The sequence below is a fragment of the Amblyomma mixtum genome, chromosome 7, assembly GCF_055824585.1.
Source record: "Amblyomma mixtum isolate Tamu chromosome 7, ASM5582458v1, whole genome shotgun sequence".
Taxonomy (NCBI): domain Eukaryota; kingdom Metazoa; phylum Arthropoda; class Arachnida; order Ixodida; family Ixodidae; genus Amblyomma; species Amblyomma mixtum.
Genome location: NC_143018.1, coordinates 15,661,725 through 15,688,636, shown reverse-complemented (window position 1 = coordinate 15,688,636; position 26,912 = coordinate 15,661,725). Strand labels below are relative to the sequence as shown.

At 45.5% G+C, this 26,912-nt stretch overlaps 1 protein-coding gene across 4 annotated transcripts in view; it reads left to right on the top strand.

The window, feature by feature from the left end:
- Positions 1-373: 373 nt before the first annotated feature.
- LOC149335100 (uncharacterized) overlaps positions 374-26,912 on the top strand; it is a 64,284-nt gene continuing 37,745 nt past the window's right edge. For 2 of the 4 annotated variants that reach the window (XM_089551788.1, XM_089551786.1), the window contains exons 1-10: positions 377-1,998; positions 6,392-6,681; positions 13,122-13,216; positions 14,582-14,695; positions 16,320-16,426; positions 16,868-16,929; positions 19,411-19,556; positions 20,426-20,679; positions 23,571-23,916; positions 25,031-25,245. In XM_089551788.1, the coding sequence (XP_089407914.1) occupies positions 1,594-1,998; positions 6,392-6,681; positions 13,122-13,216; positions 14,582-14,695; positions 16,320-16,426; positions 16,868-16,929; positions 19,411-19,556; positions 20,426-20,679; positions 23,571-23,916; positions 25,031-25,245 (2,034 nt within the window). In that variant the 5' untranslated portion in view covers positions 377-1,593. Of the gene's footprint in view, positions 1,999-6,391; positions 6,682-13,121; positions 13,217-14,581; positions 14,696-16,319; positions 16,427-16,867; positions 16,930-19,410; positions 19,557-20,425; positions 20,680-23,570; positions 23,917-25,030; positions 25,246-26,912 lie in introns of all 4 variants that reach the window. The other 2 variants (XM_089551787.1, XM_089551789.1) reach the window with 2 other exon arrangements.

Here is a 26,912-nt window from a genome sequence, read left to right as displayed (position 1 = left end):
GCTATTAGTCTTTCGCGGATTCCTAAACGCCCCCGGCTTCCCGACGGTGCCCCAAGACACGTTGAGAAGTCGCTTAGCCTCGAAGCCCTGCGACAAACCGCAGAATGAACGACGGCACTCAAGCGCTCCTCAAAGACGAAGGGTGGGGTTCCTATTTACTTTCGCAGTTCAACGACTTCCGGAACGCGACGGTATGGGGCGGGGGAGGCCGGCCTTTTGACAACTCACCCGCCAGCACGCATAAATCTTCCGGGAACTGCGGGGCAAGGTGGCGGTGCGGCGACGCAAAAACACGCCCCCCCCCCCCCCCCCCCCCCCACCCCAACCGAGTTTGCAGCTGCATGCTTTGTGCCACTGAAGTCTTTAGGGTGCACGTGTTCCTGGACTCGCGCCGAGCTCCTACTATGAAGCCAAGTAGTGCGCAGTCAGTATGACCTCTTCTAGTCCGAAAACAAAAGTAATACGAAGGCGCGCGCAACAATTTGGGTTAAGCGTCGCGCGCGAGTCACGCACGACAACGGCTTTTTCAGCGCGACGGAGCTTTCCGCGTCTCTTTGTGTTCTGGTCAGGAAATCCTCCCAGCCGCGAGTCTGTTTTTCCGCCGGCGCGAAGTGTTTGCTCAAGAGCGACGCGCGTCAAGTGCTCATTTACACGAGGTTTAGCATTTGCACGCGCCCGCTAGGAAATAAGGTCGGAGTTTGCTGCCAACCAACGCAACCGGCGAGCGTCGGGAAAAACTCGGCCGATAGGAGTCGCGGCGGGCGGCGATAGCGGCGGCGGCGGGAGGAGCGTGCGCGGCGCGAGTGTTCGCACGCGTGTGCGCATTTTTGCTTGTGCGCGACAACGAAACCAAAGGGAGCGCTTGACGTACGGGGCGTCTGCTACGGCGTCCTGCCGCGTTCCGGGTCCTGCACGGTTTTCCGAGCCGAGTTCGCGCGTCCATGTTGACCGCAAAGACGTCGTAGGGGCGCTGCTGTTCGACTGAGAAGCCTGCAACAATGCAACCGGTTTGGCCCCGCCGGACTCGGCGTTGCCGAAGGCGGGCGCCGTCACTTCGCTGCTGCGCGTCCGCGCGCACAACGGCGCTGGGGTCAGCTTGTCGTCGCCACTGCAGCCTCCCGCTCCGATCCTGCTGCTAGGGCCTCCGGCTGCTCTCGCATCGATCGTTCAAAAAGGTGGCGGTAAGCGGAGAAGCGCTTTGCCCATTCCCCGCGCGCGCGCGCGCGGACTGCTGCACCCACACACGCTCATTACACAAGCATACAACGTATCGCCGGTCCGTTGGGCACCGTGTTTCTGGCGCAGCGTTCGGACACGGCTCGGATGCGATGGAGCGCAGCCCGGGAAACCGTGCGGCGGCCCTCAGTGATCGATTCGCCGACTGCTGCTGCTGCCCGAGGTCGTCCGCCGCGAACGTGAAAGCCAGGAAGCGTCGCGGGGCGCGGGATACACCGACGCCGAGCCCCTGAGGACTCCGCGGGCGGCGGCAAGGAAGAGTGGAGATCAGCGAAGTGGTGCTTGGCGCAGCGGTGTTGTGTTTTCCGCGTACCCGGCGCCGTGCCGCTGGCGCGGGAAACGTTGCCCGTGGTTATCATGACAGCAGCACGGCGTGTCGACGCTGTCGTCTGCTGCTGTGTCGTCGTGCTGCTGTTTGTGTGGGCGCTGGTGCGCCTTGTGCCGCGCGCCGAAGCCGCGGAAGTGTTTCGCGACTGTGGCGGCGTGCTGCGCGGACCGCGGGGCGTGATCAGCACCCCGGGCTTCCCCCGACCGTACCCAGTGCCCATCGCGTGCCGGTGGGTGCTCGAGGCGTCGCCACGGCAGCGGGTGGCGCTGTATTTGACGCAGTTCTACATGCGCGAGGGAGTGACCGTGTCGGAATACCTCTTCTACTCGGACGAGCAGCTCAACATGGGCGGAACGCTCATAGGGTCCATCAGCTCCGAGTCGGAGCCGACTCACGTGCTGAGCAACAAGCCCGTCATGGTCATCGATTTTCAGGTGGGAATTTGAGCGATGTTTGTTAATTAGCTCCTTAAAAACCTACCGTTTCTGAGCGTAGATATAATATTCTGCTCTTCATAAGAAGATTTTACTGGTTTTATTCTTTTTTTGAAGGAGGCCGGCCTTTCTTTTTCTAGTTGGTTCAAAAATGGATCGATTTTGGCGAATTCAAAAGTATGCATAGTGTGCATTTCACGAATGCTTCTCGGATTGAAAAATGCACCTTCCTGAAAAAAAAAAAAGAAAAATAAACAGCTAAAGGGGCCTGTGGTGTTTGACTGTGAACTTGTTTTTGCTAGACGACGGCTATAAATCCTGAAAAAAGAAAAAAAAAAGCTGTCAAGTTCAGTGCATGGCTGCTTTGTTAGGAGTAGACGAAATGTAGCAGGGGCAAAGTTGAAGCTGCAGCCATACGACCGCTGCTTTGGAACATAAAATGTAGCGTGCATTCGGTTTTGAGGATGTATGTTTTTTGTAAATCCTTTGCCTAAGCAGGAATTAGTAGCATATACATATTGAAATGTTTTTGCCAACGGGTGCTGTGTTTTAAAATTCCTCACCTGATGGTTTGTAAACTTGCCAGTTAATATTCATGCAGAAATCAAAGAAGTGCTCATAATGGTTTATTTGGGGACTACTAAACTATACTTTTTGTCTCAGTTTTTGTTATAAAAGCAGTCTTTCATATAACTCACCATTCATTTACTCATTTTTGTATACCAATACTGAAATAAATAAGGAAAGTTGTGTGTGAAATGCGTTCATAAAGTTTCGTATTCAGCTAGACACAGTTGAGGGCTGTGTTAAATTAAATGTTAAATTTGCATTCATGCATTTGCCAGCAAGTTATGATGAGAACAAATATTCTCAATCCTATGTAAAGGTGTTTGTGCATGCATCAACTGTCTGGTTGTCGCCATTTAGCTGAAGCGAATAAAACCTTTTCATAATGCTAATGGTTTTTTTTTGTCTGCTTTCGTTTGTTTCTTTAAAGTCTTTCATATGTGCCAAAATATCAGTTACCTTGACTGTTTTCTTAATGTCAAAAATTATTGCTTATGATAGTGACTGCTCGACAGTTTTCAGTTTTTTTTATGCTTTTCTTGGTGCTGTCTAAGGCACAGGTATGTGTAAATAATGCTAGAGTTAATGAAGTTATGCTATTTAAAGCAGTGTATATGGAGAACAAGGATTAGAGTGCTTGTGTCACCCTTGTCTCTACTATTCTGCATATGTGTTGTTTTAAAAACCTGCGACATATATAATATTGCCGTTGTGTTTAAAACCCGTGCCATATAGTTTTAGGCTAAAATAAAGAGTTTATTTTTCACTGAAATATATATAATGTGCCAGAAGTCGGGTATTGAGAATTGGGAAGCGTGAACTTATTGATGCAAGTGCTTGGTTTGCTTTTTTTTTCTCGCAACACACAGAGAAGCTTGATATCCCAGGCTGTACCTTTAACGTCACTCCAGATGAGAACTCCAAAGTTGACAGTGATATTTGCTTTGCCCTTTGACTGGAGGAGTGAGACGTGCAAAGCAATTTGATGCCAAAACCATTGTATATTGTTGTCTTTCTTGATGCTCAGCCGCTGCATGACATGCAAGAAAAAAAAAATGCAAACAATCCAATTCGGTTCATTTATTTTGATGCCCGAGGTTGAAAATTCAGCTATTTTAAACATACAGTGAAAAACATTAACAGTAAACCGGAAACATACAGCAGTGAGCAATGCATTCTTTTAGCATTTTATTTAATAGACAGGCCCTCCATTTTTCAATTGTATTCAAATGAGCGCAACAAAGGTGAGGCGGTATATATATGTGGATCTAGTGGAGCAGCCAGTCGCTCATAAAGTAGACTGAGAAAAGTGCTACGTTGCTTTGCTTGCTGTCTTTGTACAGCTGCCAGTTCCTTTTATAATTTTTTTTTGGTGAGGCAGCCGTTTATTAACATGTTTATGGTATTAGCCCTCCTAGTTGTGTGTGGCAGGGATTTCAGGTGATTGACGGGGTGTTGCTCTTATAACGCAAAGCACTCCTCAGTGTCTTTGTATATTAATGTTTTGCCTGAACTTTGTCCTCCTGTTTTTAAACACTTGCACAGTAGCAATAGCATTTTGATGTATATTAAATGCTAGATATTCTTACAGTTTTCATTTATTAGTAATGGGGTTCATCTATATTTGTTTGCATACAGCACCACAATTTTAGTCTGGAAAGGTACACTATGTAATTTCTTTACATGTGCACTGATATTGCACAGTACACTCGACAGTGAGATGCATCATTTGGTTAAGAAGTGTATTGACTATATATATATATATATATATATATATATATATATATATATATATATATATATATATATATATATATATATATATATATTGTCTGTCTCTTTGGTACCTACGAAAAGCGTTCTAAATTATTAGCATTAATGAGGGCTTCAAGGAGCTTCACATTTAAGTACTGTAAAATGGCTTTTGAGGGATCCAGCAAGAATATGTAGTTTTCACCTAGTCTGCCTTGCAAAATACTGAGATTGCACCTCACGTATGTTGCAAGCCTGCACAACCTCTCATTCCTGTGACATTAAGTGAACATGGCAAACTACCAATGCATGGTCTGGGCTGTATGTTCTGGCAGTGCTGTGCAGCTAAGCAAATTTTACTGCAGTTAATGTGCTACTGTGCATATAGAGCAGTAGTTTCTTCAAGTTGGAGTAACATTAATGTAATATATGATGCCAGCTTCACTGTCAGCTATGAAAAGGGTGATGTAAGAGGTTCATGTTTCAGGGATCTGATAATCAGTGTCACACGATGCCTTGGTTATGTAAATGATGATAGTGGAAACTGTGACCTTGCAATGTGGTTGTCATTTCATGCAAGTTATCTTCCACCACGAGATTGTGGGGAGGTCTGACCTTAACTCCTGGTGCTGTAAAAAAAGATATCCATCATTGTGGAGCTGAATGATTAGAATTGAAAGGGCGTACTTAAAAGCAGTCGCATGTGCCATTACTAATATGAGGATCACTATTCAGCCTGCACTGGACTGTCAGACATGCATCACTAGAGTGGTAAGGATTGGCCCCATAAATGTGAAGCATTTAATGAAAACAGTGCTTGTGAGTGAAATTTTGTTCGCGAAAAATTACCAGTGTGTTGAATAATTCCTTGTGGTTTTGGCGCATCATCCAGTACCAAAAACACATGTCTGACGGTGGCTCTTCTCTAGCACTAAACACTGTATCCCTGGCAGCGGCAGCACTGCTATACCAATTGACAGCATATCTAAAATAATATATATAGCAGACATATTTCATTGAGCTTTGTACATTGCTCAGTGCTTCTTAGGGATCAATAATAGTTGTGTACTTGCACCTTTGCAAGTAAGTTGTCCACTTCGGCTTTTTTCTTTGTCCAACAAATCAACCTAGATGATTTCTTGATTGAGGCTAGCATTTTTAGTTTTGATGACATGGTGGCATAGGTTGTTCAGCATATCATAGTGGAAACACATGCAGAAGTGTACATCTCTGCATGGTATGCATCATAAGACGTAATGGCTCCTCTAGCGGAGCGGGGTCAAAATGTAGATTTTGACCCCTGCTGGGGGTCTAAAATCTGCAAAAGGTTTTGGTAGACACAGGATCAAGCACATCTAGTGCCCAGTGTGGTCCTAGTGTATCACCCTGTTCATAGAAAGCAGTGAATTTTCTATTGAGGTAGAGGGTCATGTGAACTAGAAGCAGGACTAAGTTTTCATTGTTTATTTTATTAGTCGTGAATTTGTGGTTACTATTAACACGTAACACGCCTTACTCAATGCCCTAGTGGGCGTGTAAAGTATAATAAAGAAATAAATTAAAATATACAATTACAAATGCAGCAATCGAGGAGCCATTACGTCTTATGATGCATACCATGCAGAGATGTACACTTCTGCATGTGTTTCCACTATGATATGCTAAACAACTTATGCCACCATGTCATCAAAACTAAAAATGCTAGCCCCAATCAAGAAATAATCTAGGTTGATTTGTTGGGCTAAGAAAAAAGCCGAAGTGGACAACTTACTTGCAAAGGTGCAAGTACACAACTATTATTGATCCTTAAGAAGCACTAAGCAATGTACAAAGCTCAATAGAAAATTCACTGCTTTCTAAAATATACAATTACGAATGCAGCAATCGATCTCGTGAAAATGCACTGTTTTTTAGTACATTTGCGTGTGGTGCACTTGCACACTTATACCTCTTCTGATTTTAGCAGCGAAGTTCTTCATGATGTTAAAATGCTGTCGTTACACCAACTAACCCAGTCTAGAGCCTGCTTAAACTGATCTTTACATGGTCGCATGGATTGTTCGGTGCAAAACAGGTGCGTGAGCCGGGTAACATCCACCACCGTGTGCTCGACCTGTTCCTGGACGTGTATGGCTTCAACATCACCTACGAGATGCTCGAGGCCAACGAGAGCCTGCGCACAGACCCCTGCCTGGGCCACCACTGCTCCTTCACGGGTGTCTGCCTGGTGGCTGCCGACTGGAGCCGCTACTCCTGCTCCTGCCTGGGCGACTTCTACGGCGACGAGTGCCAGTTCTCGCCTCGCTGCGGCCCCGACAGCAACAGCCGCGCCTCCTCCCTCTGCCACAACGGAGGCACCTGCCGGTCAGTTTTACAGCGAGAGCTGTTATCGGAACAATGACCGCGGCGTTGGTGTAGGCGTCCACGCAGTGAAATAGTGCAAGGGGGTAAGAGAGGAGGAGGGTTATGAGAGCTGTTACACTGTGCTACTTGTGCAATGTTGCTGTCTTTTATTAACGTGATAGCATTAAGGCTCCTGTTGTCCGAAAATTTGGTGTTGTCAGTGTTGTGAACAAAAGATCTGGTAGCCCACCTGCCACCTAGGTCACGTGACCTTTTGACATCACCGCAACCTGCCCACCATGGTAGATGGCAGTTAAATTAATTATGCAGCCTAGCGCTTACATTTGTTAATTTTAGCTGTGTCAGGACCTCTTGTTAGACTGAATCTGTGCTTTGTTATGTATATGGAGGCCCGGAGAGTGGCACTATATAGTAGTGCAAGTGAGGAACTTTGGACTTAGTGAGTGCAAACCATATATGCATGTGGAGTTGCCTGCTGTTGAATATCGAAATTCTGTAAGCGGCCGAATTTCACCAGTTTTGGTCCTGTGAATAATTCAACTCATCGCATCAATTAAACTGGACGTCTAAATGTTGTGCTTGTAATCAAAAGACTCAAAGTTCTCACATTAGTTGACAGCACGTTTATGACCCTCCATGTCCTTTTTACCTCTCTAAGCGAGGTTGCATGCACTGTAATATAAAACTAGTTGCTCATTTTACTGCTAGTAATGCTTGTGGTTGTCAGCTGTCTTGTTCTGCCCATCTAAAAAAATTCTATGCCTAAAATAAATCTGACTCTTCAGTGTGAAAGGTAATTGCAAAAAATTGAGCTTTCTGAAAAGGTCTGTAGCAGTTAGACGCGCGTGCATGTATTACCAGGCAGTAAAGGACTTTTTTGACACAGTTATCAATATTTTTGGCTCCCCATAATCATCTGAAAAGTAGCTTTCCTTAACTGTTTTTTAAACCCTGTTTCTTAAAGGAAACAGCTCTGAAACTCAGCTTTCGTGAAATGTTCTCGGTCTCACGTTTGAAAATTTGTTCTATATAAGTTAAAAAAAAAAAAAATGTCAGTCAGAACTTTGAGGAAAGCATATGTAGTTGCAAGAAAGAAAGGGACACATTTGTGTAGTGTTTTTGTGTTCTAGTGGCCTTCTTTCATTGAATACAGGTGGCTCCTACTGAGCCTGCGGTAGTCGAATTACAATACACATGCAGATGCTTATTGTTTCTTGTGTTAGCCCTTGAACTGCTCTTGCAGTCATTGTCCATTGTCGTGCCTGCGGCAGCCTTGCATGGCTTTGCCGTCTGCCTGTGAGCAGTAGATGCCTTCATGAGCGCAATGGCCTGTAAAATTGTGTTCTTTCCAGTTTTTCAATTTTTTTTTCAAGTTTCGTTCCATTCCTGTAATCCAGCTGATGCCTGTCTCTCTTCTCTTGGCTTCCTTCTTTTTCCTGCTATTGCTGTCTTTGCAGTTATTTTCTTTCCAGATCTCTCTTACTGTTTTCGCAGGAATCGGCAAGTCTTGCAAAGAGTACACCTGCCAGTCTCTTCACTCCAGATGTAATTTTGCTTGATGACTGAATCTAAAACTGAAGTTAAGATGAGGAGCAAAAATGCATTATTCAAACAAGGTTGTGAACTTTTATCATGCTGGCAAATTGCATTTCTCTCAATTGAAATTCTCTTCCGGCCACACTGCACCAGAGGCTGGAATGCACTTTTGCACGTTTGATGCTGGCTTCTTTTGTTTGTTCTTTGTTGTTCTTTTTTGTGTGTTGTTTCTTTGCTCTTGATGTTTGCCTGCTGCATGATGCTTGCTAAGCCACTTTCTATTGTGCCCTTTTATCAACAGTGAGAGTGCTTGCAAGCCCTTTTCTGGCTCATATTGTTACCCAGCAAACCGAAAACTTCTCAGAGACGTCTAGCTAGACCTCTCTGAGAGGTTTTCGGTTTGCTGGGTAGGTGATGTGTGAAACGAGGAGGTCACCTCCTTCGCTATCAAGGCCTGGCAAGGATTCACAGGATGCTTACGCGTCTCTCAAGATTGCTGCTTTCAGGAAACGGAGAAAGTGGAGCTGCCCCTTTGACTGAGTAATAATCACCTCGATAAGCAGCTGAGACGCAGCTGGCGGAAGGCACTACTATCGCGCGTGCCTCTTTCACAGCATTGTGTGCGTCAGAAAGCGGAGCCTTTATATGACAGAGCTGATAAAGATTGCTGAATGTGCGGCGTTGTCTCTACACAAACAACGTCTCCAGCCTCTTTGGGCCCCTTTCGTCATCTGCTATCAGATGCACTCTGACGGCTCTTGGTGTCAGATTGCAGTCAGGCGGGGACAAAATAAGGAGGTACTAGTTCTGACCCAAGTTTTGATTGCATGACCGCCTGTTTTGGCGACCTTGTAGCCGAGACATCTGCTCTTATTGAATGCTTGGGCATTAGGAAGTGGATTCCAATGTCAAACAAAGCCATTTGTTGTAAGGATTGGTGCCAACTTGCATTAAATTCTAAACTCGCATTAATTCCATTAATTCCAACTTGCATTAATTGCAACTTGAATGCCAACTTGCATTAATTCTAAACTCGCAACTAAAATGGAATGACCATATAGACCACATTAAATCCTCAGCTTTATGTAAACTTGGTCTTCTTCGCCATAAACTTGAGGACGCACCTAGCAAATGCAAACTATTAGCCTACAATACTCTTATAAAACCAAAACTCGAATATGCCACAATCGTTTGGGACCCACATGCAAAAAAAGACATAAGAGAATTAGAAAAAATACAGAGGCGCGCAGTACGTTTTATATTTAATAAGTACAACAGAACTGATTCCCCATCCTCGTTAATGGCAGCAAATAATATTAAACCTCTTCACGTCCGACGCAAGATAGCCCGCCTATCTTTCCTTCACCAACTAATCCACGGAAAACTAGGCATCTCTCCAGCCCCCTATGTGCAGTTTTCTGAAACGCGTAGAACTCGACGTCATCATAATCACACTTTAGCACCATACTTCGCGCATACTAACGCTTTTAAATTTTCTTTTTTCCCGAAAACTATTGACGAATGGAACGCCGTGGCTCTACAAGTGATATCGGCTGTTGATTTTGACAACGCACTTTGTGAGCTATTTTAGATTGTATATGTGCTACACTGTTGTGTGAATGTGTTTTTCTGCCCTCCCTGCCTGGACCCAAATGAGGGTCTGCAGTATTGTGAAAATAAAATAAATAAATAAGAAATATATATGCATGCACTAATTGTTTCTGTTCTTGCAGGCTATATTTTTGTCAGTTCAAGTGCACAAATAATTATTATTACAAAAATTATTAGTTACACGAATAATTTGGTTGTTAATCCAACAGGTAAGTTTAGATGTGTTACACAAAATTTTACTAGTACAGTATATTTTTGGACTATGGCTGTCCTCATGCTGCTACTCTCATTTTCATAATAATATACGTGATGTTGTTATGGTTTTAGCTGGTAGCCATATGGCCACAATTGCTTCTTACATTGTAGCTTGCTGTAAAAATGTACCTTATGATATTGAGCTACCCTTGTTACATTTCTTCATGATATTTTGCTAAACATTTGTATTTTGCAAGTTCACTGATTGTGCAGGGGCATGAATCTTTCACTTCTAATGTAATGTGCGAATGCCAGATTATTTCAGCATTGCTAAATGATCAGGTGTTGCTGTGCAGTAAATGTAATGGGACTGAGACAACCCATGTTCAATTGCTCATTCTTTATGTTTTGCTTCTTTCTAAGAGCTTGCTAAGAAATCTGTGGCAAAAGACAGACATTCCCTGTCGTCGTGAATGCTGTTGCAAAGAGTTAAATCATACTGTGTGTACCACTGGACTTGTGAAAGCTTCAGTGCAGCTTGGGATCCAGCTTGCCTTCTTAAAGGGGCCCAGAAACACAATCTTAGTTAACTGTTTTGCCTGTTGATTGCATACAGTGAGTTATAATGGTGCTAGTAGCGTCGGTAATACCGCGTACATTCCGTATTTTAATATTTTAATGTCCTCCCAAAAACAACTTCACGGCTCTGATGGTGTCGCCACACAGTGGCGGGTTTTTAGCAGCGGATATGACATCACCTGGCGTGAGCTTGATGATCGGACAAACAGTAAATATACTGCAAATTGTGTGAATAAATAGAGACACATTTTGTCACCTGACTGCGTTTTATATTAGATCAACAAAAACAACTTGTTTGTCTTAGATAAGAGCCCTGCAAAGCAAGTAAAATAAAAATAACCACCAGGGGCGCTCTGGCATGGAAACGACGCTGCCAGTCTCAGCAAGAACGAGTTACAGAGAGCAGGCAACCATGGAGTACAAACTTCCGCGACGTGCTCTGGCTGGCTGTTTTGATTGGTTGCGCCAGGTCCCGTCATTGGGAGAGCGAAATAGGAGTGGGAAGCCCCGCCAAAATCGAGTTGAGGGAAGCGTTTTGTTTGCTTGTATTTTGATATTTCTTCACTGAATAACTCCTGTTCCTGTGCATCGATTCCTGTAATTCTTTTTAGGTCAGCATCTGTGTGACATAAAGAACCCACCTGAAGTATAGCCGGTATCCCCCCCAAGCAGTGTTTCGTAGCCCCTTTAATCCATGGCCAATTTTTCTTTTTTCTGTAATCCGTCCTAAAGCTTTCACCAGATGACAGTTTGGACTTGGATGTCCCAGCTATTCAAGCAGTTCATTAAAGTGGTCTTGAGTTGTGGATTCGCCTTAGGCCCCCATGCAGCCTTGTTAGGCGGGAGCATTGTAACATATCATTCTTATCAGATGAAGACAAAGTATGGAAAATGGGCGGCACATGAAAACAAAACAAGAAAGTCTGCTTTATTGCAGGGTTGATCCGGATAAGCACCAGGATTAAGACGAGCTAGACATAGGGCAGCAAGAAAGCGAGCTGGGGGATTTACGGGATTAGTGCAGGCGGCTTAGCTCGCTGTTACTTTCTCCTAATCCTCACTTCACAGAGGCACTTGTCTCGACATAAATGTAAGGCTACTGCTTGTCTGATGAGGCCTTTCTTTATCTACCATTTGTCAGTGCAAAAAAAAATCTATTAAGAAATGACATGCTGTGTTTTCTATTCGTAAGGTATTGAAACGTGATTCTTGTTCCTCGAGCAATCCGCTCTCATAGTTTGTGTACTGGTAGTAAATTTAACTACCCTGTGAAAATCTTTTTTTTATTCAGAGTGTATAAGTGCTGATTCCTTGGCATGTGATGGTGCTGGCTTCTCTGCTTAGTGTTGTGCGTGAATTCTGTCCATCTTCTCGTGAGAAATTTTTGCGCTAATCATACTTTCTTCCGAGCAAGAAAAGCATTTTGTTACGCTTTTGCGAAGGCTGAAGACATAGGTGATGTTGCTAGTAACAAGACGGTAACCGCTTCCCGCACTATTGACTCCGTTGGTCGACAGTTGGGTTTACGCTTTGACTTTTGTGTTTTTTCGGCACAGTTATTCAGTAAACTAGAGATTTAGCTATTGGAACTGTTGAGCAGTTGCATGTCAGATTTTATTAATAATCATAATAAAGATAATGCTTCGCTTGTATTAAAGGGACAGTGAGGAGAGCTCTATTAATATTTCTTTAAAGAAAAATCTGATAGTTCGGCAGCGAAAGATGCATTTATTTCTAAGAAATTTGGATTCGAAGTTGAAAAAGTATTTCCCGCCGCTCTGATTCAAACTTGGGATTCTCTTATGACGACACAGGACTAAGTGACGTGAAACATGATGTGCACAAGACGTAACGCAGACTCCGTGATTTCTGGCAGCCAGCACTGTGGCCTAGCAGCAGCCGAAAAGAAAGCTACCACCGGCCGCACGTTGAAGGCATCTATCGGCTATTGCGGCCGTCGCTACCGTCGCTTCGTTTACGTTTGCATCGGCGTTTTGCCGCCAGCGTTACGATGGATCCCGTTCTCGAAGTCGTCGACGAAGTTCTCGCAAATAGAGACTTTTAGCATACCGTGTACCTTGCTACTGTTAGTGGAATACTGGGAGCCCGCCAGCGCCGGTGAGCAGGCGCTGATTGGTCCCGATGCTGCAGGCGCGCGCGTAGTTGCCGGGGACGTGGCGCCATCTGCCGACGCCAAGGAGATTTGCGCATGCATTGGCTGCGCCTCAGTGATTCATGGCTTCTCGTGTGCTAGGGTTGCTAGAACCATTGGTTCTAGCAACACTGTTTTGTCCTATGACGTCGTCACGCTTGTACTTGCGAGTTTGGCCTGTGGCGGCGATACCTGTATTTTGGTTCTTGCTGTTTTCTATGTTACAAGAGCTTTGTTGTCAGTATGAGTGGCGTTTTTGTAATCAGGAGCTGGTATTCTGTCGATACAAGCCAACTTCAATTTCTCCTCAGTGTCCTTTTAAGTCACGCTGGATTATTTGCATTAACTCGCTCTGCTTTTCTTACAGGTACTACATAGGGAGCAAGACGCAGACCTGCATTTGTCCTCCTGAATACCGGGGTAGCCGATGCGAGTTCTTGGCACGCCCAGAACAGGCTTTGGGTAAGCTTGGATGCCTTCATCTTCGATCAGCTTTGTGGCTTGCGAGTCAGACTCCAGCACAGGCCAGGAGCAGCAAGCTTTAGATTCGTTGCTCCTATATGAAATAGTACATGTCTTGTCTGAATGCTGTTTCAATTGTGAATATTCTTCGTGCTTTGGAAAATTACCTTCTGTTTAAATGTGGACTGTTATGGCATCAGTTTTGGCCTATATGTGAACACACTGGCCAAGAGCCATGTATGGACGTAGTGGCACAATGTCAAGGCTTCTGAACTGTGATGCTCGTATTGCCGTTACACTTTTCAACATTGGCAGTCTTCGTTAGAGTTGTACATGCCTTTTCAAATGCAAAAGATGTTGTGTCACTTGGTGCTGTAGTTAATAGGGCTGAAGCATTGTGAACATCAGTGCCCTTTTGGGTCAAATGGTCAGATGTTTTAGGGGAATCCCCCAAGGTGGAGTAGATTTGTAATAAGGGAGTAATTACTCATTGACGTCCACCCAGGCGCAGCCATACGGCTACAAAGGGAAGCTGTACAGCTTTCTCAGAAACTGCGCAGTTAAAGAAAAATTCGTCCTGGTCCGGGGTTCGAACCTGGGACCACCGCTTCACCGGAGCAGTCGCTCTACCAACTGAGCTAACCGGGACGGCAAGCTTATGGTAGGGCGAGAGCGAATTGATCAATAACTCAAAGTGGGAACAGGGTCATCCCATGTAGGGCTGTCACTAAAGCCAGAATTTGTTGAGAGGCTTTTAGTTGACATATATATATATATAGAAGGACAAATATAAAACTGTCACCATAGTGCTGCAAAATCTTTCTCGATTTCAAATAGTAGTGCATCATTATTTTTTCTATGCCAGTGGTATGGCGTTTAAAAGGCTTTAGTGCATAACTATTTGTCAGTTTAACCATCCGTTTGTGGTTTGCATGATTACTTGCACCGTGAACAGCGAACAAACTATACAAACCAGTGTGTAATTGTGCAGCAGCCTTTGCTCTTACTTCTGTAACTACTCGCATAAGAGGAGATGTCTGTGACATGTTAGATAGGTTGTTGCCATTTTGGGGAAATTCTTGAAGGAGCTCAGCAAAATCCCTAGATTTCTATCTAGGCATTTCTCCCTCAGTTCTTTTAAGAATTTCCCCCAAATGTGGCTGACAGAAATGAGACAAGAGTACTCAACATGTTGCAGACACAGAGAGAGAAAACCTATATTTAGTGAGATGTCACTCAGGCAATAGCGGGTACTAGACGTGCAAGTTAATTCAACTTGTGGCGTTCTTTGAATATCACAAATTCCACATTAGTGGTTGTCGCTGAGGGCTTCTGTCCACCTTTGTTGCTTGCATGCCTGTGCAGACTGTGGTCAGCTGAACTGCACCCAGCACTGCATAGAGACAGGCCCGCAGCCTCACTGTGAGTGCAATCCCGGCTTCAGACTGGACGACGATGGCCGTACCTGCTCCCCAGCGAGTGAGTGGTCTCCTTCGCTACACTTTTGGGTTTTGAGCACGTGTGCATGTCTGACGTTTCCAAGTTTGGGTGGTGTGCTTTTTTGTTGCTTGCACTATGTCGGACTTTGCCATTCCTGGGGAAAAACACAGTTCAGCTCGTACACAGCTTAGCTCATACAGGGATAAGGAAGTGGGATGCCAAATGGAGCTTCGTAATTCTGTCATAGTCACTTCTGGACTGGGAATCACTTTACAGCTTGTTGCATGTGATGGGTGTGCCACATTACTTTTGGATCTGACTTTATGCCATGCTACCTATATTGCAAACAGTGATGTCTGCGAGCCCACACACACACACACACACACACACACACAGAAGCTTTTATGTTGATAAAACTGTCTTTTGATTATGAGCACCATTTTCATGTCTAATACTTCGGGGTTATAACCTTTTATGAAGAAAAGAAGGTGCTTAGAATGTTGTCACTGTTAGAACTGACTAAGTATGATTCATCAGTTGGCGTGCTGAATTATTTAATTTCCAAACTGAAGTTATGTGGAAAATCAATCTTTCCTCCAAAAATGCTGTCTTGGTTAATTTTGCGTGAGGCCTATATATTTCCCACAATTTAGCACATACGGTAAAACCGCGTTAATTTGGACTGTCATCGGACTCCTGCCAAACACTCATGTAAGTCTATGGCGTCAGAAGCTCGTTTATTCGGATGGCTGACATCGGTTAATTCGGCCGGGCTTTTGGAGTGGGGCCGTGTCGAGGTACGACCTGCTGGACGAATGATCGCCCAAGTATTGGTCCCCACGCTTGAATAGCATATTGCACTCTTTCTCGCGCCTCTATGACGTGCACACAACGACAGGTGCGTTGACGATCGACAGGCTGATAATTTTGTTTTCAGTGCTTTGCTGCTAGTCGGCGATGACGGCTATCAGCTGCCAGCTGCGCATATCAGCCGGCCAGCTGAGCCCTTAGCTACACACCGTTTGGAACGATAATTGCCCTTTTGCTAGCCCTTTTTATATTTTGTTTCTTGAACGCATCACGCCACTCCGGCGCCGATGCTTGCCTCCCTCACTTCCTTCCGCGCGGAATTTCCATTCTTCCATTGTGTCGAAACTCCCCTTTTCACGTGCTGTTCGTTGTTTGCGTGGCAAAGCCTCCTTATGTGCGACGCCACATGCGAAGAAGTTCCAGCTCCACCACGTCTAAAAGAAGCCATTGGGCACTGGAAGTCTATTGGATGTCCCATGGACGTCCTAAACGTTCACAGGACGTACAAGGGAGTTTCACTGCCCATTGGGGTTTTGCTTCCAGCACTCCTGATTGTGTCGACAAATTGTAAAGCCTTTGACGGAACTGCGAAAAATCATTGTCGTCACGGAGTTTTCCTCCAAAGGAGATGAGCATTGTCGAGATTTTCACAAAATGAATTTTACTTTTACGAACGGTTTTTAGCAATATTGGAGGGTGCCATTCAATAATTCGACTGTCCAATAATTTGGGCATATTTTCCACGCCCTTGAAGTCCGAATTAACAAAGTTTTACTGTGTAACATTGCATCGCCATGTGTATCAGTGTGGCTACGGAATATTTGTTCAAACATCCTTGGCTTGTCATGCACAGGCCGTACCCGGTTTCTGGTGCAAGTTAAACTTTACGACCGCAATGTGGACCTTGCACGATTGGACTCAAAAAGTCGTTCACAGCTGCAGGCAGGATTGGAGGAAGCTGTGAGTATGATTCACCGTAATTTCTTTAGTTAGGTTATTAGACTTGCATGCTGTGAATTATAGATTGCTGTTGTTTGCATGCTTAGGTTTGATTTCAAATGTTGGCAGTATATTAATCAAATATGTGACATGCTTTAATGTTGCTTACACTATTGGAAATCAGTGTTGATGTGTCTCTTGCACGTGTTGTTTGGGGATTGTGTTTCCTTCTCAATTACTGGCTTGCATGTTTGTGGGGAAGAACTGATGCCACAGATGTGCCTGTTTTAAGAAATTAGTCTTTATGCTCATTAGCTGTGATCTGACATGCAGTTGTTGTTTGACGGCAGTTTACTGTTAAAAAGTAGCTACATTCACAGGTTTAACTGTATATTGGGTAGGTAGCCAGCCATCTCTGTTGCTTGTTGGAACTTTACCATGTTTGCTCTCTTGACACTGCAGTTGAAGTCCCTGTTTGCCAGCCAGACCAAGGCATTTGACAACTTGGCTGTTCTCCAGTTTATGTAAGTTGACTGGGGCTTGGGCGAATATCCAGTCATTTTGAATACTCGGTGGAATAGTAGAGTTTTCAGTATTCTAGAGAATGGCGGCGCAACAACGGCAGCACAAGGAAGAGAACAGTCAGGGCCCTTAGGGACCCAGTGATCACTGACTGGAAGTGGGTGGCGGTGTGGTATAGCCTCAGAGACACGTAAACAAGAGAGTTCTTGACATCATTACCTTTTTTGCTACTATATATAACGCAGTGATCAAGTGATATATGGGCCAACTTCAGTTTATCCTCAATATCCCTGTAGAGAAACGACAGAAGTGAGAAATACTTGTCTTGTCTGAACATTCTTTAGTTTTGAATATTCTTCACGCTTGGAGAATACTTTATGAATTTAAATTTGAGCTGTTGTGGCATCACTTTTGGCTGTATATGTGAACAGACTGGCTTGTAGCCATGGAGGAGAACAGTGGCATAATGTTCAAAGCTTCCGAATTCTGAAGCTCTTATTGCCGTTACATTTTTCAACATTGGCAGACACGTATTAGCCTGCATTAGAGTTGGGTTGTTCTCTTTCTTGTGCCGTCGTTGTTGCGCGGCCATTCGCTAACAACATGCACCAGCTCGCTCGACAGTCTGTTTTTTGATATTCGACTCGATCTGAATGGTATTCGAAATTGTGAAGTATTCGTCTCAAGTGAACAATGTTTTCGGAACACTTGCTTAGTATGGTTTCAGGTCGACATGCTACCTGCGGGATGGTATTGTGGCACGCTTGCGGCCAAAAGCAGCAGTAGTGTAACGGCACACTTTGGCAATTCAGACCAGGCGTAGGAGGCAAGTGGCGAGTAAGGCGATAAAACGGCGCAATTTCCATGCCTTCCATGATCGGGCGGCTCGCAGACCGAACTGCCAATGGTCCCATAGTTTCGGATTCAGCGTGCGGCTTCTATAGTTTCGTATTTCGGCGCGATGCTTCTATAGTTTCGGATTTAGGCGCGCCGCACGCTCTGGCAGCTCTGGAGGTTAAAGGAAGAACCGAACCGGAAGTTTGCTCTCGTGCTACCCTACCGCTCTTTTGGAAGAGTGGCAGCCAGTGTGAGTGAGCCATGTATATGGTACGCAGTTCAAATTTTTGTTAGCGGCACTGATTGGTATATGAGTTTCAAAATCCTCTTTTTTGATACATGGAGCTCCGGGAATCATGGCAAGTGTGGGCACTGGCACGAAGCTCGTAATATCTGTGGCTTGGCTGAGCCTACCACAGACTCTGCAAACAGGGCAGCTCCATGTGTATATAGACTCCCTAATTTCGGATTGCCACTTTTGCACATGGTCGACATAGCTTAGTGCAACAAAGCTTCAGTGAACTCATTTTTTTTTCTTTATGTAATGGCCTTTTTTGCCAAAAGTTCTCAAAATGTTCGTTTCAAAATTATTTGAAGAAAATTACTATATTCGCATTGAATTCGCTTTGAAAGAAAAACAAACTGTATTCGCACAAGACTAACATTGACCTGCTGCTACGCACCCACCTTCAGTTGGGCCATGAAAATTTTTTTGTTTAATGTCAGAAATTCTTTTGGAATAGTGAGGCACCCGTCAAGGAGCAACAGTTCGTAAAAAAAAGCGGTAAATATCAGTTGAGCTGTTTAGAGCACAGACAAGTATCACAAGCTAGGAGAAAAAAATTGTATTGTATTGTGTTGTTTTGTAAAATAGAAAGTAATTGCAAGAATGTAATCACTAACTGCTTTCTGCTGTTGCCTCCATGATGTCACTGTGTTCATATGGTACCATGAATGCTTTGCTGTATTTTGGCTTTGCACACATGTGTATCATCAGGTAGTACTTTTTTGCTGCAAGACTTCAAAGTGATTCTGGAATGGTCATTTGTGACAGTGTTTTTGGTATTTTCGCGAACAGCTGTGATAATTACAATAAGGGAGTAATTACTCACTGGCATCCACCCGAGCGCAGCCATACGACTACAAAGGAAACCTAAACAGCTTTCTCAGAAACTTTGTAGTTAAAGAAAAATACATCCTGGTCTGGGGTTTGAACCCGAAACCACCGCTTCACCGGAGCAGTCGCTGTACCAATTCTGAGAAAGCTGTCTATAGCTTTCCTCTGTAACCGCATGGCTGCGCTCGGGTGAATGTCAATGAGTAATTACTCCCTTATTACAAATCTACTCCTCCTTGGGGGATTCCCCTAAACATTTGACCAGTTGTGATAGTTACCACCTGAGCCAGAAAGTATGGTGGTGTACATAAATATGCATTCACTATTATGTCTGGCATTCACTCAGAATGACCAACAACTGTGCTTGCAAGCTGTGTTGTATCTAAGCATCTTTATTTACTGTGGCCGCAAGTTTGTCTATCATAAACAAGTTGTCGTCAAGCCCACTTTGTTGTTACTGTGATTCTGCCATCACTTGCCAGTGAGGATGGTGTCATTGCTTTGGTAACAACCCACCGTTCCTTGACAGGCCCAATGCTGTGGTGCAATTTCACCTGTTCGGCCGCCAGGAGGAGCGGGCCACGGTTGAGTCAGTGTTGGAAGAGGCGCTCAAGGGAGGCAAGCTTGGCCCCTTCGCAGTGGACCGGGAATTCCTGCAGATCAGTCAGGAGCCTGGTGAGCATGCAGGCTGCAGTGTCTCGTTGCAGTCGAGTTGCTGTGCAAACACATTATGGTGAACACACTGTTTGACGTCTTGAAAATAAAGTTTGGAATTAAAGTTGGGACAGAACACAGGGATGTGGAGAGAACAATGATAGACACCTAGATAGGTCTAGAGACCAGAAAATTCGAGAGGAGCTAGACCAGGGCTCCCCAGTCTCTTTAGACATGGTGACCTCCAACAGCTTTAAAAAGGTGCTCAGGAGCCCAAATTTCTGTCCCTTCTTGCCTGATGCACGTGAAAAAAAGGGGCATTCAAATGCACAGCACCTAAAAAAAATTCGTAAATTCAATTAGCACTTGGTTGTAAAGTGACACAGTCAGCAATGATCAATTGCAGTGTCATTAGTCTCAAGATAAGGTCGGTGAAAGTTTCACCAAAGGTGAGGATGAAGCTTGCATAAATTAATATACTTGGGGAGCCCAAAAACCACTCCAAGGAACCCAAGGATTCCACGGAACCACTTTGAGGGTCCCTGGACTAGACAGGCAGAGGGACCTAGAGTAAAGAACATACTCTCACTAGCGCTATCTTAGCAGAAATAGAGAAGAGAAAATGGATGTGGGGAGGACATTAGTACTGCAAATCTGTTAACTGTCCATGGTTCTTTATAAGCTTGAGGACCCCTGAACGGGAGGGGTGCATGAACAAGCAGCGTGCAAGTCAAAAATTTCACTGTAATAACTGAGGAAACAAATGTCTGAACTAACGGTAGAATAAATAGAGCAGTGCGTGATTATGCAATGTAGTGAGACAAAGCAGAAACTGAACTCAACCACTTGTCGCATCACATGGATCGTTTGCTCCCTCTTTTCACTTGCAGCGATGCACATAGAGATGATGCAGGTGTCTCCACGCACACCCCGCGTTGGTGAGGAGTTGATGGTGGCCTGCATGGCAGTGGGTTCAAGCGCCCTGACTGTGCACTGGTTCAAGGACGGCTTTCCCGTGGACCCCGATGTGCCCTTCCGCTCCCTCTGGACATCGCGCGTTGCCAAGAACCAGCGCGACCAGTACACCCTCTTGCTGGGCATCGACCGGGCCACCACGCTCGACGGCGGTGTCTTCACCTGTCAGGTACGAAGGGCCACCCCTGTTGCACAGGCCTCGATTTTCATCGAAGAAGTTGTGGGGCAGATTTATTGCATGCACCTTGCATTTCTCTGTGAAACTGGAGTTCGTAGATTGTATGGTAAAGGTATGTACAGCCTTTGTCAAAAGTTTGGAGCCCAGGGGGTTTGTTTCTGAGCCACGCTGTGTGGTTCGTAATGCATCTCCAGCGCTACAAATTTCCTGGAGGTAAGGTGATTTCTGGTCGTGCCTCCTCCAATGGGTAGGGCTGCCACGAATGCTTCAGGAGTCCCACTACAAGGCTTAGAAGCAAACCCCCCTGGACTCTAAACTTTTGACAAAGACTGTGCTTGTGTGAGAACAGAGGACAAAAATGAAGAAACACATACAACTCATACGACATATACGAGGCACACCTCGTACATGTCGTACCGTATTTACTCGAATCTAGGCCGGCCACGATTCTAAGCCGAGACCCGTAAGTTGAAGGCCACAGAAAAAAAAAAAAACTTACCTCGATTGTAGGCCGGCCGAAAAAACAACTGCGAACAAGAGGTACAGCACGCAAACGACATTTATTGCCAGGAACCCGCTCAGGCTGATCCCGGGCTGGCGTTTGGGCGAGGAGACATATGCAACGCCAGCCCGGGATCAGCCGCCGAAGTCCCGCCCGGCTTGAAGATTTGACGACTGCTCTGCAGCGAGTATAACTTTCCGCTTGAAGGCGGCACTATAATGGCACCGCCTGTTTGGTGCCATGGTGTTGGTGATAAAAAATACGCACGAAAACTTCACTGCTGCGAATGTGCTCACGCCACCGCACGAGAACAGAACAAGGCCAAAATGGCAGCCAGTGCTCATGTGTGCTTTGATCAGTATCGGCTACGGATAGCAACGGCTACGGATAGCAACGGCTACGGATAGCAACGGCTACAGTGCTGTCCTTCGTTGGCGTTTTGTGGGACCGCCACCTGCGTGCTACATTTATTTGTATTTTACGAATACGAAACCTCGAAACGAAATCCTCGAATCTAAGCCGACATAAGAGTTCTACATCTCGTTTTTTTGAAAAAACTATCGGCCTAGATTCGAATAAATACGGTGTTTCTTCACTTTTGTCCTGTGTTTTCGCACAGGTACATACCTTTACCAGAGATGAACCAACTCGCCCGAAAAAGAATTTTAATAGAATGTATGGCAGTGTCTACCTGAACACGAGATAATCGGGTCATGTTCGTCCGTCAGGTATGGAACCGGTTGCTGGGCTCGTGTAAATAGCCACAAAGTCGGGCGAAGCCGGCAGCAGGTTGGGTCACATCCTTAACTCATCCAGATGTGGAGTAGATTGGCCAAGTAGATCCCATTTACCAGTTATAACTGTATCCCCATACCACATATGTGAAGTGTGAGATAGGAAGGGAGTTGGTCGACTGGTCCTGCTATTGTGCCTTCGAGCGTGTGGTACGATGACTGGCTTGACTGTCTTGTGCAGAGTTAGTGCAAATGTGCAGTGTTTGAGTGAGGATAATATTGCTAAGGCCGATACTGACTTGAGCTGCATCTTTCAGGTTCTTGTAGACTACACTTGTAAAGTGCTTACTGTGTTTCACATGCATTCAGATGCATTTTTTTTTTTTTGCAAGAAAAGTACCAGCAGTGAGCACATTGCCTGTGCTTGTAACATGACTGGTAACTTCAGCAATCATCTCAGGGTAAACATTCTGAGGAGCAAGTTTTGGGTGGCGTTTGGGCCGCTGGAACCCATCAAACTCAGAATGTATCCAATTCAAGTTAATTCCTCTCAAAACGGGTTCCAGTTAAGGTATTGAGCTCCACTTGAGCTGGTTCTAGTCAAATAATGTTACCATTGTGCTCCATCTCGGTAGTTTCGTGCAGCACTTCCATAGGTATGATGCGTGCTGAGGTGACTTGCACTGCGAAATATAGTGTTGGTATCAAGGTCTCCTCCTTAATTGCAGAATCCTGATATGCACAAGTGTCATTCATAGTCGTGTTGTTGGCTTCTGTGGGCGGGGGGGGGGGGGGGGGGGGCGGAAGGGATGGAAACAACTTTTATGAGAGTTAGCATTAAATTTTTAGGATGCAGTCGAGCCCACTTACAATGGCTGGAGTTATAATGAATGCTAACTTATTACAAATGGGGGCAGTGCTACTGTCGAAATATGTATTAGGACAATGGCACAGCTTCTCAGATAAAAAAAAGAGCTCCGGTCACAGTTAATGCGAACAAGGGGGCGCTGTGAACTTGCCCCGCATTCAGAAAACATGTTTCTCACCAGCGTGGAGACCACAGTGTGCCCGCAAGCCCTAATGGCCACCAGTGCAAGCCCCCTGAAAGAATGTAGCAACCTCAAGATGACCATTAAAAAATGTGGAGTTGAATGGAATTGAAAAGTGCACCAGTGGGCTTACTCGTTCTGTCAGTGCATGCATTGAGCCATGTGGGCAGTGCGCCTAAAGAAGTGGAAGCAGAAACATGATAGGTGCTTGATAGGGGTAGCGTTCAAAGGGAAGCCACTGCACACAGTTGGTGATTAACCAAAGGCAGCGATATGGAAAGTTTCAGGACCAATCATGAGGTACATGCCTTGCTGGTCCAGACGATCACGTGGCATGCATCGCCTGCACATTTGGCTTTCCACCTCAAGCGCTGCTGCTACGTGAAAGCAGCACGCAGACAACAAAGGGTATAGCTGGCCCAGTAGCTGGGCTTAAAAACAAATGGAATTTGTGAAAAAGGGGAAGTCATCTGTTTCCTCGTTTTTTTTTCTTACACTGCATTTTTATGCTTGTCATGCCACTATGTCATGCCACCTGTCATGCCACCTGTCATGCCTGTCATGCCACCTTGCTTTTCGTGGACTCGCGGTGCACAGATCAGCGACTGGGGAGCAGTGCAGAACAAGAGTATGCGGGTGCGTCTAGACGTCGCGCCACGACCCCTGGTGTCACCGCTGGCAGTGACGCTGCTCGAGGGTCAGCCGCTGGAGCTCAGCTGCTTGTCTCCTCATGCTGGGGTCTCGGGACCCCTGGGTTTCCGGTGGCTGCGCAACGACCGTCTCTTGCCGCACCGAAGCCCGGAGCTCACCGAGGATCTCTACCCAGCCGGATCACGCCTGGTGTTGGCTGAAGCGCGGTCGTCGGCCACGTACACCTGTGTGGCAACAGGACCACTTGGCTCGGGCCGCGCTGACGCATTCGTCACGGTGCTCGCACCGCATGGTAACTAAGCTGTCAATGCAAACTTGCTGCGCTTGTTTCGTGCTCATTCATGCGGCTTGCTGTGGTTGCCACATGTCAGTCACACCTCTGCCGTGCTTACTAAATATATTGATTGGCTTCAGATATTTGCTTTCACCCCTCGGTTGGCCAACTGTCTTTTAGCAACGCGCATGAGCTGTCTGGAGTATCTGTTCTGTCAAACTTTTATTATGATGGAGTCAGTTTCTGCTGAAATTTTTCCATGATTTAATGTACTGGTTAAATTGTACTTCACAGAGCATTCCAATAGATAGGGAGATGTGAGGTAATGCAGTTCTCTCTAGCAGTGTACTACTGTGTTGCAGTGTTTATGTGTACCGCATGCAAAGTTCTGTGAGCGGACTTCCTCACATATCATGGTTGACCACACCAAGAAGGTGGAGCTCTTGTTACATGGATTGTAATGTGTGCAGGATGAGCACCAGGAGTGTGGATGGGTGGCATGAAAATTACATGGGATGGATAAACAAGTCAAACAGAAAACTGTGCTCGACATGTATAGGTGGCCATCTTTCTTAGGTCAAGTGAGGTTAGTAGAAAAGCCTGCTTGCAGTATTTCATATAAAGTCCATTGCATGGAAATTGCAGCATGTACTTTGTGCGATGTGCAGTGAAAATACGGGCCTGTTCACTGTTAGGATCGTAATTGTGAGTCTGCCCCTGTGATTGTGCCTTCACAAGTGTGACTGCTTATAGGCAGCACGCATACTCACCTCTTAATACGGTGGAGCAATTGCCGGCAGAAACAGCAAGGCTAGCCCCACCTGTAGCTTACAGCATCTCAACTCAACCCAACTCAACTCAACTCGCATCTCAGTGTGTGAAATGCATTGAGGATGCTGCCTCTACTTTGCATCGAATATAAATTCAACTTAATATTGTCATCTTTTTTTTTTTCGGTTTAAAATGAAAAGTCCAGCCCCTCGATTGAGGTGGTCTCTGGGTGTACAACCACTTGTCTTTTGGGTGAATGCAATCAAGCACCCCTATGCGCACAGCCCCTGCTCTTCTATGTGGGCACGATTAGGTGGCCCACGGGAGCCAGACAGCTGCGTAATGTCCCTAACACCTGCAGTGTCCACGGAGGTGTGCCCAGCTGAGGAATCACATGGCGTCCAGTGGCAGCGCACAGCTGCCCACTCGCGAGATGTCCAGGCCTGCCCACAGCCCCTGTACGTGGAGGGTCGCCTGGAGCGCCCCTGCCGCCTCTCGCTCGACCGCCAGGCCATGTGGGGAAGCCCAGATTTCTCGGGGTGCACTGACGCAAGGCTGGCTCAGCTCCAGTGGAAGGCAAGCCACACTGTGTGCCAGTCTCTGCAGCGCCATGCATGCATGTTCAGAATGATGGGACGTGCTGGAGATGTAATCCTGACTAGTACTCTTAAAGGGACACTGAGGAAGCTTGTATCAGTAGACCATGGCATCACAATGACAAAGAGACTGCTCTTAGTGAAAAACGAAGCTTTCATAAGGTAGAAAAGACCAAAAAGCGAAAACAGGTGACTCCATCACCAGCCAATTTCACAAGTGAACTGCACACTTTGGCGCTATATTTGGGGTGCGAATCCCAGAGGCCACCACTATTCACTTCAAAATTGCTGCAGTCAGTCCTCTTTAATGCAGATGTCATGACCTTGAATCAGGTGGGGGAAATTTGTTAAATCTAAATTTCTCAGCCATTAATGTGTCTTTTGCTGTAAGATGAACGTTAGCATACCCAGAAACAGCTAGAGAATCAATTTTTGCCGAGAACAATAATTCAGCAGAGCTGACTTCACGGTCTCTTTAAGGCACCTTGGTGGACTTGGTGAACAGTCCTGAAAAATGTCAGAAAGATTTGAAAGAACTACTGCTAGCTGTGTAGCCATGTCCACCTTAGACTTGTGATGTAATGATGTAAAATGCAGAAAAGAAACAAGCAAGCGCAAGATGTGGGCTGCAACAGAAAACTCTGCCATGATGCCCCCCTCCTTTCCCTTCATCATCATCATCAGCCTGACTACATCCACTGCAGGGCAAAGGCCTCTCCCATATCTGTCCAATCAACCCTGTCCTGTGCCAGCTGCGGCCACCCTATCCCTACAAACTTAATCTTATCTGGCCACCTAACTTTCTGCCGCCCTCTGCTATACTTTGCTATACTTCTCTTCCTTTGGAATCCAGTCTGTTACCCTTAAGGACTGTCGGTCATCTTGCCTTTGCATTCCAGGCCCTGCCCAAGCCAATGCCATTAACCTCTTTTTGATCTCTGACCCACTCTGCCCTCTTCCTGTCTCTTATCGTTACAGCTATCGGTTTTCTTTCCATAGCTCGCTGCGCTGTTTAACCCTTTTTGTTATCCCAGTAAAAATAAAACATTGAGATTTCCAATTGGAACCAGATGATTTTTGGGCACCATTGGAACCAATTGGCTAGAAACCAATTGGAAAGACCAATTGGTTCCAGTTGGCTTTTGAGCCAATTGGTTCCAATGGTGTCTGAAAACCAATTGGTCCCAATGGTTTTTTTTGACTGGGTAGTGCCAATCAACATTTTTCTACAGAATTGAAATTAACATGCTTCTATGGAAATCAAAGCGAACAGACACACATACATCACACACAAGCAACACTGCACATTCAGGCACTACCCAGCAAACCACAAACCTCCCATAGATGTCCAGATTAAGTCTGAACGTCTATGTACCAAACCAAAATCTCTCAGACGTCTTATATACCAACCTTTTTTCGTGGAAAAGCTGCAGACGTACCCATGACATCATATCTGCCTTAACCTAGACTTCTCGTAGATATTACTTGTCACGTCCTGGGTATGTAAGTGAAATGTATAATTTAAGAATTCCATATTTTTCAATCGTTCGATATTTCGTGTTGCCTTACTGCATTTAAAGTTTGAAATCGCTGTTGACTACAAATTGGAGGCATGACCAGCGCTGCCTGTGTTTTTGTGTTTTTTCG